Source organism: Diabrotica virgifera, chromosome 1, assembly GCF_917563875.1.
Source record: "Diabrotica virgifera virgifera chromosome 1, PGI_DIABVI_V3a".
In the NCBI taxonomy this organism is placed as follows: domain Eukaryota; kingdom Metazoa; phylum Arthropoda; class Insecta; order Coleoptera; family Chrysomelidae; genus Diabrotica; species Diabrotica virgifera.
In genome coordinates, this window is record NC_065443.1 from 196,894,263 (window position 1) to 196,909,506 (window position 15,244).

At 32.8% G+C, this 15,244-nt stretch overlaps 1 protein-coding gene across 1 annotated transcript in view; it reads right to left on the reverse strand.

Moving 5' to 3' along the window:
• The window catches only part of LOC114331877 (RNA-splicing ligase RtcB homolog), a 74,401-nt gene that overhangs the window by 55,281 nt on the left and 3,876 nt on the right, over nt 1-15,244 (reverse strand). Inside the window, exon 2 of the mRNA XM_028281565.2 lies at nt 3,917-4,153. Coding sequence (XP_028137366.1) covers nt 3,917-4,153 — 237 coding nt within the window. The remainder of the gene's footprint in view (nt 1-3,916; nt 4,154-15,244) is intronic.

A 15,244-nucleotide genomic window follows, 5' to 3' on the forward strand; every position in this document is an offset into this window, starting at 1 on the left:
AATGCATGTTTGCATTAGAGCAGACGGTAAATGAATCTTTTTGTGTTTGGGCGTTCGGCAGAGTACGTGGCCGGAAGATGAACAGGAACATTTGAGAGATTCTTGTGTGTCGGAGGGGGGGCCGTTGAATACTTTGATTGTGAAGTTCCTGTTCAGAGAGTTTATTCTCTCGGTGATTTTGGGGATGTTTGAGATGTTATGGATTTCGTTTGAGGGGTATCGCCAGTGCTCATAGTTGCATCTACGCAAGATTCTACGTTCTGCCCCCAACAACCTCTCTTGTTTTGATCTAGCACAAAGAGAGTAGATGCATGATTTGTAATCCATGACGGGTCGAATAAAGGTCTTGTAAGTGTGAATGAGAGTCTTCTTGTGTGTCTTGCCAATTTTTCCCGAGAGAGGGTTGAGAGGTCTGGCCCTGTTCCTTACCCTATCTAAAGTTGCCTTTAGATCTGCGTCCCAGTTGAGAGTCCTGGTGAACAGTACTCCCAAATAGTTCGCAGTCGGGCTAACAACAAGCCTTTAAGAAACAGGCCCACTGCTGAACCGGCTCGTAAGGTAACTTTTATTGCTCCCAATTTAAAATTATTAGACGTAGACCAATCCATGACTGAGCTGGCCACTCGTGAAAAACAAAATCCCACAACTCATCAGTAGGTTGAAATGCAGATTGTAGATGACTAGGATGAGCTAATGATAGAAATTGATTCTGAATCTGAGGTCTCATCTTTTATCATAACACATCGATTATTTGCTGTTAAGAAGAAAATTTCATTTTTTTATCAAAGAAATTTTGTGTTTTCTGTTGTTTTTGTATTTTTTTATATACAAAGAACACTGTTGTTTCGTCTCATAATTTTGTATATAAGATCATTATTTTTAAAACCCTATTTTTCATCTTCAACAATATTCTTAAGTGCGTCATGGGATTCATTTTCAGAAAATTCTCCATATCGAGAATATTCTCCGATTTTCCATTCTCGAGAATTTTCCCACACTAGGTAACATTAGTACCATTAAACACATTGTTTTTAAAACTTTTGCCTCTTAGTTTTTTTTTCATGTCACCTTTTATCGAAATGTAGCTTCTTTTTCAAAATAATCCTAAAAATGTAAATTATAAATAAATTTTCAGATTATTAACAGGTCTCTATAATCGTACTTAACCATACACAAATATGTGGTGGATTCGACAAATATTCAAAATATCTCGATAAACACTGGCTTATCGAAAAAGTACTAGGAGGCAAAAAAGTTTTAAAAACATTGTGTTTAACTAATGGTACCATAATAATAATTTAATTGGAACGTACACAAAAGTTAGGGGGGGTTTAAGGGAACAAAACCACCAAAAAAATTTTATGGGGTGCACAAATTTCACTTTAATTTTTTTTTTAAGATGTTGCTGCCATAAAAATGCCACATGTCCATTTTCAATAAAAAATCTCTGAGAGTTTTCGATATATGAAAAAAAAAATCGATTTTCATTTTGTAACTTCAAAGGGTTGTAACTTTTTTTGTGTGCACTATTGTATATCGGTAAGTGAGGTTCAATCAACCTATTTTTGATCCCAGAATCTGTGGTATAATTTATGACCAATCTTTTCGGGACACCCTGTATATTGTGATAAAACATATATTCATGGTTCACATACCATACCAAAAGCATATGATACAGGCTTATTATTGTTCATGCTGGGGGTGAAGCAGGATTCGTGCCTGCGGCACATATTATTTTTAAATCGGGGACAAAAAACAGAAACAGAAAAATTCATTCCTAATATGTACTCTGAAAGAAAAGCATATTGGTAATGGACAATGCCTCTTATCATAATACCCCATATCATAATACCCCCTAGAACCCATTCCAAATTTTTCCTGGAAGGGAGATGCCTCAAATTATTTTTCTCAGACACCTATAAGCTGTCTTGAGCTAAGTTTACATTGTCATTAAAATATTGTAATGTGCTAATTTGAAGGTAATGGTGGCATTCTTCTTCTTTGTTTGCATCCACATCTGGACAAATTCCTCCTCATGAGTTCTTCATTCTTCTCTGTTTTGTGCTATTTGATACCACTTTCTCCCCATTTTTGCTTTGATGTCGTCTAGCCATCGTTTTTGTGGTCTTCCTCTAGATGGAGTTGTAAAGCAAGTCAACAAGAAGAATTAAATTCTTCAATTATTTTTATCCCACTTCATCTGGGCTATCATATGAAACCATAAATTTCTTTCTCAGAGATATGCAATTATTTTCCATATAATGTCATTATACAAACAAGGGTTAGTTTTCTTTCTTAAACATAATTCACATCCTAGCAAATGATTTCAATGCATCCTAAAGCATAGTTGATACTGAGTTTTCAGGGTTTAAGGGGCTATCCTAGTGTAAAAGTACGAGATTCATATACTTCTTTTGGGAATTTCTAAAATAAAAGGTACTGTACTAATTCCTTTGAAAATTTGCATGAGCATTTATTATACAGTACGTAAATCGTTCAGCTGGACATAGGGAACATATACTGTATATATTTAGATACATAAATACATACATTGTATTATATTGAGACAATTGTGACAACTAAGCTCTATCGATGGCAATATGGTTAAAGGGGCATTAACCACAAAATTGACAACTCATTTCGACTGACACAAATAAACGTCAAAATAAACTAAGGGAATAGGAAAACTGTTTAGTTTTTAAATTAATTTTTAAATAAAAAATATTTTAAAAATTAAAGTAAAATTATTAACTCATTAATCATAAACTTTGTTTTTGATTTATTTATGGACAGCCTAGCTTCAAAACTCACTAATTCTATTCGTTCTAACAGCTCTATTGCACCAAAAACTCGTACTTGAACAGAAGCTTCAACTTCAACTAACACAGGTTAGCGCAGTTGCCACAATTCTCTCAATGTATATTCCCTATGTCCAGCTGAACGATTTACGTACTGTAGAAAGAAGTACATGTAAAAAAGTTTTTATAAAAAAATATTGAAAATTAAATTATTTATGACCACCTGCTGGCACCGAGAAAAGAAAATAGCTCCACTGCTGTAATGATTGGAGCTAATAGAGATCCTGAAACATAAAATTTGTGTTACATAAAAGTGTTTATTGAAATATAAGTTATTTCCTATGTCCTATACCATCAACTAGGAGTTTTTTAATTGGATAAAAATGTCAATTTGGCTGTTTTTGAAACAAAATTTTTTAACTAATTTTAAAAATTTTTTCAACACTTCGTCATTTTTCTAAATTTTAATATTTTTCAAAAACCCTAGTTGATGGTGTAGGAAACAACTTATATTTCAATAATCACTTTGAAATTTTAAGTTTCAGAAACTCTGTTAGCCCCAATCACTGCAGCAGTGGAGCTATGTTTTTTTTCACAGTGCCAGCAGACGGCGCAAATCATTTAATTTTTATTATTTTTTTATGAAATTTTTTTACATGTACTTTTTTTTATAATAAATGTTCGTGAAATTTTTCAAAAAAATTGGTACAGTATTTTTTATTTTAGAAATTCCCAAAAAAAGTATATGAATTTCCTATCTGTACACTAGGATAGCCCCTTAATAAAGCATTCATTTACATTCATGTTGTTTACAGTATTTATAACGCATGTATTTATAATTATTGACTGTTATTAGGTTGACAGTTGAAGAAATCAGAAATACATTAATATAAAAAGCTAGTGAGAAGTCCAGCACTAGCTCCTACAAATGGCAAGAAATCAAGCAACAAGGTCTTATTGGGTTTGTTAGATTTCGTGGAATGATTGGAATTATACATATATTTAAATGCCAGAACAAGCATGTGAAATGTTTGACTGCTTAGAACACCAAGCTTTGTTATTATTTTAGTGTCATTTATGTGTTATAATATTTCACAACAAATTAAAAAATTACCTACCTTTTGAACCTACTCCAACAGGGATGTGGTCAAACAAACTTTGAGCTAGCTGTTCTTTTATGGGCATTACATCTTGCTCAAAGAGGTTTGTTCTTAATAACCTTACTCCACAGTTAATATCAAAACCTACTCCTCCAGGTGAAACAATAGATTTGGGATCATTGACATCAAAAGCTGCCATATTACCAATGGCAAATCCATACCCAGAATGAACATCAGGCAAACCTACTGATCTACCTAAAATATGTAATTTTGTTAAAGAAAAACTGCATTATTGTTATACAGTATGTCCCTGTAAGTTGTATCCATATGGAAAACTTTTTTATTATTAATTTTACGAAAAAAAGTTATAGCCAGTACTGTCAAATTTGACCGGAGCATTTTAGCATGGCTGCTTTCTTTTTATTTAGTTAGGTATTCCAAAGCTTATTAACAAATGATGTGTCAGCTGGCCCAAAACCGGGGATTTTAGACAAGAAAAAGTGAAATATGAAACTTGGTGGAAAAACGCTATAACTTATGTCAAATATTTATCGTCGTGACTTACAAGTCTTAATAGCCTTGCTGACTTCTCTCCTAGCTTTCACTCGGGCAATCCGGGTTCAAATCCTAGCGTTGAAATTTTTTTTGTTTTTAAAATTGACATTTTATTTTGAAAAATAATTATTTTTATAATAAGGGCGTTATTCAGCGGAATACTGGATTTATTGTGTTTTGATTGATTTGCACACTTTCGATAGCTATTTTCTATTTGGAAGGAATTGGCTGTAACCACTGGATATATTTCATGACAAAGCTATTTAGTATTAATTTAACTCGCTCCTCATACAGACAAACATCCATTTTTATATACCTATTATAGAGAACAGGGAAATATTTAGATTACTATTAAAAAATGGGGGTTGGCGATAGAAAAGTGAAAAATTAGGGTTGTATGTATCTTTTGGTTCTACATCATATTGCATTAAGAAAAAACAGTTTGTCCAAAAAATAAAAAAATGTCCGGAGGGGATGGGGAGGGCAACCCCCCTTTTCACTTAGATTGGTCGTACTAACTCAGGAAGCTTCAGGGGTTCATTTAAAACAACTTTGCTTATTAAGGTAAATCATAATTTTTATGATCAAATGCATAGTTCTATTTCATAAGTTCTATGCATAATTCTATAAAAGACATACAGATTTTTTTATATTGTCTCGTATAAATAATACAAACGTGGTATTATAAAAATAATTATTTTTCAAAATAAAATGTCAATTTTAAAAACAAAAAAAAATTCAACGCCAGGATTTGAACCCGGATTGCCTGAGTGAAAGCTAGGAAGAAGTCAGCATGGCTATTAAGACTTGTAAGTCACGTAGATAAATATTTGACAAAGGTTGTAGCGTTTTTCCATCAAGTTTCATATTTTACCTTTTCTTGTCTAAAATCCCCGGTTTTGGGCCAGCTGACACATCATTTGTTAATAAGCTTTGGAATACCTAACTAAATAAAAAGAAAGCAGCCATGCTAAAATGATCCGGTCAAATCTGACACTACCTCCCTGGCTATTATTCTTTATAAAAAGTTCTGCATGGTCCAAAAACCCGAGGTATGTCAAAAAGTTTGAATTTCACTCAAGGGTAAAGTAGCTTTATTTTTCACAATATTGAAAATTGCTATTATGAAAAGTTGTTTGGAATTAAAAACTATATTTTAATATGCAATTAGGTACAGCTGGTTCCAAAAAAAACTGATACGACTCTTAAAGCGTATTTTGTAGAAAATTGAGCAGTGTATTTTCTTCTTCTTCTTCTTTTTGTTTTTGGTCTCGCTGCAAGGCAATTACCAGCACCATTTATAGGCGATCTTGATGTAGTCTGGCTCTAAGCCACATCAAAATCGCTGACTATGTTCTTGTAAAAAGCTTTTGATGAGGTGTGATATAATGAATATGAGTTTAATTATATTTAATTTATTATATTTTGAAGGATAAATACTTATTATTTACATACTGTCACTGTCACTGCCAAATCTTAAAATTTGTCAGATAACTTCAACCTCAAAAAATGGCTGTTTGTTTGTTTATTTTATTATTTGTCTGTCATAATAAATATAATATAATGTCAGACCAAATATACACTGCTCAAAATGATCACATCTTACTAAGAGTCGTATCAGTTTTTTTAGGAACCAGCTTTCTAATATACATCTTTCTAATTGAATTTTTTTTTTTTTAATTATGGATAACTAACATTATTTTCAGTTATTTCAATTCTGATAACTCTTTTATACCCTATTCCACGAACATACGTCTGTTGTGGATTATCTTGACAACGAATATTTTACTGTGCAAATTATGAAAAACGAAAGTAAATTGCAAAATACCGAGCAAAATACAGTACAACCTGCCATATCCGGACCTCCCCATATCCGGACGATTCTACCGTCTGCATCTACCGAAATCTACCGAGAAAGACAATTCTGCTGTTGGACAACGCACCCTCTCATCCCGACCCAAAAGAACTAAATGGCGAAATAAAACGTCTGTTTTGTCCCCAAATGTGAGATCCCTTTGTCAGCCTATCGATCAAGGTATTATAGTATCTATAAAACGTGTCTATCGACGAAAGTTATTGACGGCGTCGATTACTGGAATGTATGAAGAAGAAAACGTTTCAGAGACTATAAAAGAAGTGGTCTTGATATCCGGATTTTTTCATATCCGGATCGGTCTGTCGCCACATTGATCCGGATATGGCAGGTTTTACTGTACATTGTTGTTTATTGGAACAATTATTAGAGCCATTTACTTTCGCACTTCTTATGTTGCACACTAAAATATGCATTGTCGCGATAATCCAAGACAGTCGTATATTCGTGGAATAGCCCATATTAATTTTACGAAAAAAAGTGATTCTTAATAAAAAGTTCTGGATGGTTTAAAACCTAAAATACAACCATCTTATATCAGATTTTATCAATTTTATATGAGGTAAGTATGTCAAAAAAGATAAATTTAGATCAAAAGTAAAGTACCTTTATATTCAGAATATTTCAATTAGAAGGATGTAATTACATACTGAAACATAGTTTTTAATTCTAAATAACTTTTCATAATAACAATTTTCGATATTGTGAAAAATAAACGTATTTTAGTCTTGAGCGGAATTCATATTTTTTGACATACCTCGTATAAAATTGATTTTTTTTCCGTGGAATTTATGGCTTTGGTGAGAACCAATTAGCCAGACTATGTTAGATTGAATAATTAAGTTGTGTAAATTGTTTCATAGTATCAAACTTGAGCATGATGTATTCATATGTTTTGTTAGTAATATGTAGCATTAGTAAGGTGTTTAATTTTTTTTTTCACCGCGCTAGGGCGTCAACCCGGTTCAACGCCGCGGAGGTTTCAGCCCTCTTTGTGTGTGTTTTATGTTTTATTTTTTTGTTTTATTTTTTTTTGTTTTATTTTTTTTTTGTTTTTTTTTTCTTTATTTTTTTTATTTATTTTTTTTAATTGGTTTTTTAATTTTTTTTGTTATCACCATTTTTTTTCCTGTAATAATGCTTTACATTTAGTTTCTTTCGCAGAATTGCTTACAAAATTGGTTAGTAATTTTACAATTTTAGTTTACAATTTATGATGTGTTGATGAAGTACATAAAGTATATCATTATTTCCTGAAAAAATAATACAATTTAGGTCTATTGGAAGGTTTATATTGTAGTGAATTAAGTTTTTATATAGTTTGTTAATGTTTACATTATTTATTGGACATTCAAGGAAAACATGTACCAATGTACCCATTTTACCACAACTACAAAGTGGATCGTTTGTAATTTTCATTTTGTGCATATAATAAGGTGTTAGTGCATGATTAGCATGTATTCGATTTATTGTGGTGACAAAGTTTCTGTTTGGTATTTTGTGAAACCATGGTTTTCTGGGGATTCTTTGCTGGTGTTTACAAAAGTTTGTTCCGGTTGTTGATGCACTGTATAGGTTATGCCACATCTCATTTATTTTGTTTCTTTGATTTAAGAATAAATCGGACGGGGGTAGTTTAAGACTTAGTTCTTCTCCTGATGTTGAGGCTGTTTTTGCTAAGGCATCCACCATTTCGTTACCTGTTATACCTGCGTGCCCCTTTACCCATAGATATATGACGACTTTATTCTTGATGTGTATCTCATTATGTAAATACAGGATTTTTGCTTTAATATGATTAACTGATCTATTTATTTTAACATTTTTAAGTTTATCTACTGCACTTTTGCTGTCCGTACATATTATGAATTTGTCGTGGTTAGAGCCGAGTATGTATTTCATAGCTTGCACTATTGCTGTTAATTCTGCAGTGTATATGGAAGCTTCCTTTGGTAAAATAAATTTTTTGTCAGTATTTTCCTCAAAATGGTAAAAGGCACAACTGCTATATTCTTTTGACTTTGATCCATCAGTGAATATAGAATCATAGTTTGGCCAGTATTTGTTTTTTGTTTCGTTGAACTTTGTTTGATTGATACATGCTACTTCTTGACTTTCAAAATAGTAGGTTCTAATTTCACGTGAAAAATTTGTTCAGGTGAGTAAATTAAAACCGCGGGGAGTTGGTTCGAATAGACTATATCTGTAATGTCAGCTATTTCTGACAAAGTTTCTACTATGAGGGGGGTTTTCTTGAAGTGCCAGTATCTATGGGTCAAAACTTGAACTGTTAGTGACTGTATACTATTGAGGTAAGAAGTTTTTTTGGAAATGGTTTTTATCATGAATTTTCTGCTCAATAGTTGTCTTCTTAGTTTAAGAGGAGGTTCCACAGCTTCAGCTTGTATAATGTTTATGGGCGTTGACTTTAGATATCCCAGGCAAACTCTTAAGCATTTATTTTGTTGTATCTCGATTTTATTTAGATGTGTATCTGCTGCTGTTCCATAGAGTTGACTTCCATAATCCATTATTGATCGTACCATTGTTTTGTAGAATAGTAAAGCCGTATTTGGGTCTGCTCCCCACTTTGCTTTACAAAAAGCTCTTAAAATATTTATAGAATTACTTGTCTTTTTGATAATTTGGTGGATACAGTCCTTCCATAATAGTTTTCTATCTAGATGCAGACCAAGATATTTTACAGAGTTACTAATACGGAGTTTATATTTTCCTATTGTTAATTGTCTTTGATAGTTGTTTCTGTTTCTAGAGAAAATACATATATTGGTTTTGGACTCGGATATGGAAAGTCTCATGTTGTCTAGGCATTTTTGGATTTCTGTAAATTCAGTGTTGATATTTTCTATACATTTGTCCTCTGATTTGCTACTGGTGTAAATAACAACATCATCGGCGTATTGAATAATTTTGGACTTTTGTGATATAACATTTTCTATGTCCATTGTGTACAGGCTGTAGAGGATTGGGCTCAGGATACTACCTTGTGGTAATCCAGATCTACATATTCTTGATTCCGAAATTTCTTGATTTATCTTTAAGGAAACTGATCGATTAGAGTAAGCTGATTTTATGAAGTTGGCAAAGGAGGTTGGTAGACCAATATTGATGAGCTTCTCTTCTAATATATTTATTTGAACATTATCATATGCTGAAGTTATATCCAAAAATGTGGCCAAAGTGCTGTATTTGTGTGTGAATCCTAGATAGATGTCATTTACTAGTATCGTTAGGGGCTCTAAAGAAGATCTTCCCTTTCTAAAAGTATATTGTGAGTCAGGTAATATTTTTTCATTTTCTAGCCAATATTCAAGCCTGTTCTTTATCATTCTTTCCATGGTTTTAAATATACACGATGATAAGGCTATGGGTCTATATGAATCTGCATTTCCGTTCTGTTTTCCAGGTTTTTTGATAGGTACTATTATGTATTCTTTCCACATCGGTGGAAAAGGAATCCTATTTATCCAAATCGAATTGAACAATTCCAACAGGGCTTTCTTATGGTCTAAGGGCATTTTATGCAACATATTGTATGAAATGTTATCCGCCCCGGGAGATTTATTATTTGTTGACTTAATGCAATGATCGAGTTCCCATAATTGAAATAGCGATTGTAGAACAGAAGTGTTCCTATTTACGGTAGCTGTTTGTTGAGTAATGTTGTTTTCAACCCATGGAGGTGAGATTTTTGTGTGGAATTCGCTTATCCAGTCTTCTTTGGGGTTTCTGGGGGTTTATTGGCTTGTTTTCGGTTTTTATATCGGTTTACCTTGTTCCACACTTCTTTAATTGGTGTATTTTGATTTATATTTTGGCAATAATTTATCCAGCTTTTTTTCTTGGTTTCTTTAAAAGTTTTTTTAGCTACTGCATCAAGTCTTTTATATTCTGTTAGATTATTAAGATTTGGAGCCTGTGTGTAGGTTAAGAAAGCTTGTTTTCTTGCTTTAGCAGCTGTTACAGGTTTCGTTCCACCAGTCCTTCGAGCAATGATTTCTATTTTGTGTGTTTGATTTTCGTAAGGGAATTGCTTTGTTGGCAGCTTTGTTAATATTGTCGATAATGCCCATTAGTGATGATTTTGGTTCTGTTGCTTCAAGTGCAGCGGTGTATACATCCCAATTTGCAGCCTTGAGTCTCCATATATTATGTTTTGTCTGTTTAATTTGCGCAAGCGGGATATTCCTTCCAAATTGTATGTGTATTGGTAAGTGGTTAGAGCCATAAGGTTCTTCTAAAGTAGACCACGTAATTAGTTGTGTCAGATCCTGTGTACAGAGGGTCAAGTCTACAGCTGACTTCTTATTGTTTGCTAATGTAGGTGATCCGTCGTTCATAATTACTAGGTTGCATTGTTCGATAGCTTCTAAAAGAATCTTGCCATAAATGTCGTCATATCCATCGTTCCATGCCAAACTATGTGCGTTAAAGTCGCCCCCAATTATGAATGGTTTTGGAATTTGTTCCAAAAAGTTAGTCCACTGTTGTAATGATATTCTAGTTCTCGGTTTAAAGTATACTGAAACGAAGTAAATTTTTTTATGTATATATGGAAAATTAACCGAGATACAAGTATGCTCACAGTTGATTGTAGTTGGAATTGAGACTTCTTGGTATATTAAGTCTGATTTTAATAAAATGGCAGAGCCACCGTACCCGTCGTCCCAATCACAGCGAATATTGTTGAAGCCTTTAAAATTATAATATTTTGCTGCTTTAAACCATGTTTCCCATAGAAGTGCAACGAAGTAGTTGCCCCTATCTAGTAGATATTCCAAGTTATTTTTATTAGAAACTGCGGAACGGCAGTTCCATTGAAGAATATTTATTGTCTGATAGTTGAGGTCTGAGAATGTGATCACGTGTTTCCATTTATAGTTACTTTGACTAAGTTTTCAAGTTCTTCCTTATTTACATTTATACTTTTTGTTACTAAATCTTTTGAGACAATTTCTATAACTAATTCTAATATTGAATTTATCATGCTCAAGTCTGAATGAGATGCAACTGGATTATTATTAATATTTCCCTTATAGTTAATACTTTCTAATATTCCTCCCGTAGGTAATTGAGATCTAGGGGAAGATATAATTTCATTATGCAAAATTAATGTTGGATCTGGACTATTTGGTCTTTGTCTTTTAAATGTTCGAGAATTTGTACTATTTGAATTATTATTGTAGAATATATTATTAGTTGACATTTTGTTAATTGAATTTAATGGGAGTTGGGTGGGTGTATAATTATTGGGATTTAATGGAGGGAAAGTTTTGAGGCAGGAGAGGTTTGTAGTTTGTTCAGTATTAATGGATGTTACTTTTGCATAGGAGTTTCTGGGGAACTGTTTGTTGGCGTCTTGATAACTAATATTATTGGAAGACATAGCGTCTTTAATAAGTTTTTGACGCTGAAATTCTTGACACGCGCTTAAGTTTGTAGTAAAATGATCTCCCGAACAATTAAAACATTTTGGAGTGAGATCGGTCCTTTTACATTCTTTTGAGTTGTGGGATTCTTGGCATTTATCGCACCTAGCCTTGCTCTTACACTGCCCACCTGTATGTCCGAATCGAAGACAATTAAAGTATAATAACACCTTTTGTTTATACGGTTCGACTTCCTTTAGTACCTTGTTGATTGTTATATATTTTGATAGCACTTGTGACTTAAAACTAACTATACACGTTTTTGTTGGAATGTATTGAGTACCGTTTTCATCTACTTGCCTCCGATTTAATCTTGTGACTTGAAGGACTTCAAATTTACAGTGTAAATCGTACATTTTGATTCTGTTCTTAACATACTCTACTGAAAATTCTGTGGAAATATCTTTTATTACGCCCTGTCTTACTAAAAGAACTGTCTTACTATTGCTTTATTTTTTTAGATATGATATAGTTAGCCGATTTATAATCTTTAAATTTAATACGTATTTTATTTCTCCCTACTGCGTCAATGTTTACAATTTTTTCATCAATTTCTTTAAAATTTGTGATAATAATGTCACCTATCCTCAACGCGTTTAATCTGCCTTGAAAATCGGGTGAATTATTTTCTAAATATGCGTAAAAAGGTCCTACATCGTTTTGTCGGTAAAGAAATTCCTCCCTTTTTGTTCCTACTTCTTTATTTATGGTATTTGTTATTGAAGTTTGTACATTAGCAAAGTCATTATCGATAATGGGTTTATTATTAACAAGTTTTGTGGTACTTATCTGTGTAACCGGAACAAGATTTTGAAATCCTAACAGCTCCTCTCTTGAAGATGTTGCATGTTCTGTATCCATTTGCGCCTCTAAAACATTTTTATCGGGGGCGTCGCCCCCGCTTACTGCACTCATAAGTTTTTAATGTCTTTATTTCGATTTCGCTTTTTTATTTGGTGTAATTAATTTACTTTTAAAGTTCACAAAATATTTATTTATATACCTAATTTATAAACACCGGTTTTAAAAACAAGCTTCTTTCCTACGCACGTCCGACTACCACGACGAATGAAAGCTGAATGTAATAAAATTGATAAAATTTGACATAAGATGGTTGTATTTTAGGTTTTAGACCATGCAGCACTTTTTATTAAGAATAACTTTTTTTTCATAAAATAACTGAAAATAATGAAAGTTATCCATAATTTTTCAAAAAAAAAAAAAAAATCAATTAGAAGGATGTAATTGCATACTAGAATATAGTTTTTAATTCCAAACAACTTTTCATAATAACAATTTTCAATATTGTGAAAAATAAAGCAACTTTACTCTTTAGTGAAATTCAAACTTTTTGACATACCTCGTATAATATTCAAAAAATTTGATATTTGATGGTTAAATCTTAGGTTTTGGACCATGCAGAGCTTTTTATGAAGAATAACTTTTTTTCGTAACATTAATAATAAAAAAGCTTTCCATATGGATACAACTTACAGGGACATACTGTATATAGACACTCTCATAAGAAAAGCTTGTAACACCCAAAACCAAAATGTAACAAGGAAAGCAAACCTAACAATTTTAAAAGTTTACTTCTTTAAAATAGTCTGTTTTGCTGTAGTTTTATAGTTTAGTATTGTAGCGAAAGAGTTACCACAAGTAACAGGTTCCATCATAATACAGTCTGATATTTACAGAAATATCTAGATGGAACACAGCAAGCAGCAAGGGGAATGAATTCTCCGGAAGTTTCGGAAGCAAGGTCACACGATGAAACTGAGATGAAAATCCGTTTTTCTGGAACCTTCTGGAAAATAACTTATTTACTCTAAATAGCGCGCTCTTATTAGAGTTAGTTAGTGGATAAGATAAATTCACAAACTGAAAAGTTGTGCAAATAAATTGTATATAAATCGAACTGTGACTTTTATTTAACTGTAAACAGCTACAGTATTAAAATCTGACAGTTAATTACATTGATGGATTCGAAACAGTTAATTACATATTACTAAATGTGTATAAATGAAAAAGTTCCTATGCAGCCGGGACATAAATATAAACTTAAGAATGAGAATGTTAAGGTGCTATGTTTTCTCCGTTCTGCTGTACGGCATGGAAGCTTGGACACTGAAAAAGATAAACATCAAAAACATTGAGGCATTCGAGATGTGGTGCTACAGGAGAATGTGGATACCATGGACAGAGAGAGTAACAAATCAAGATGTTTTGCTGAAGATGGGGAAGGAATGCGAAGTCATAAAAACCATACAAACGAAAAAACTGGAATATTTAGGCCACATAATGAGAGGAGAAAAGTACTCTCTGCTAAGACTCATAATCCAAGGAAAAATCTCAGGAAAGAGAAATGTGGGACGTAGGAGGATTTCCAATACATGGAGGATACTGTGGGAGAGTACCAGGCAGGCTTTCGATCCAACCGTTCGGTAACAGACCAGATTTTCACGCTAAAAGAATTACAAGTAAACTGCTATGAGTACAAAACGACCCTGTATGCGCTGTTCGTAGATTTCAGGCAGGCATATGGTCGTATAAATAGAAAAGAAATGTACCGTGCTCTGAAACAATTACAAATCCCCAAAAAATTGATTAGCTTGATTAAAATGACGTTGGCAAAAACGAAAAGCGAAGTAGTGTGGAAAAACATCTCAGAGGACTTCGAAATCAAACAGGCAGAGTGACCCGATGTCAACCACGTTGTTCAATCTTGTTCTTGAAGTAATAATGAGGAATTGCAGCATAAAAATGGAAGAAACCATATTTAAAAATGAACATCAATGTATTGCTTTTGCAGATGATCTAACAATATTAGCAAAAGCAAAGAAAGAATTGAGAAGAATTGTGAAAAAGACAGAAAAAGAAGCAAATAGGTTTGGCCTAAAGATAAATGAAAAGAAAACTAAATACATGATAATGGGTGATACGCAGCAAGACAATAAAGAGTTTATAAAAATACAAGGGGAGAAAGATTACATATACAGTTTTGACAGAGTGGACGAGTTTACTTACCTTGGTGTGAAAGTAATGGAAAATGGACATGAGGATAAAGAAATAGAATCCAGAATTACAAAAGGCAACCAGATACTTAATGAAGTCAATACTTAAGTTTGTTTCAAGAAAAACAAAAGAAAGAATTTACAAGACAGTGATTAGAGCTATGGTTTTATATGGAGCTGAATTATGGGTTTTAAGAAAGGCAGATGAAGAAAGATTAGAAAGATGGGAGAGGAAAATTCTCCGATCAATTTACGGAGGCATAAATACACAAATGGGATAGAGAAGAAGGACAAATAAAGAGTTGGAAGAGCTGTATACGGAACCAAAAATCACCGCAATAATAAAGGCGCATATAATAAGATGGCTGGGACATGTGCAAAGATTGGAAAACCATAGAATGACCAAGATGATATTGAACAGGAAACCAGTAGGGAAAAAAAGGAAAGGAAGACC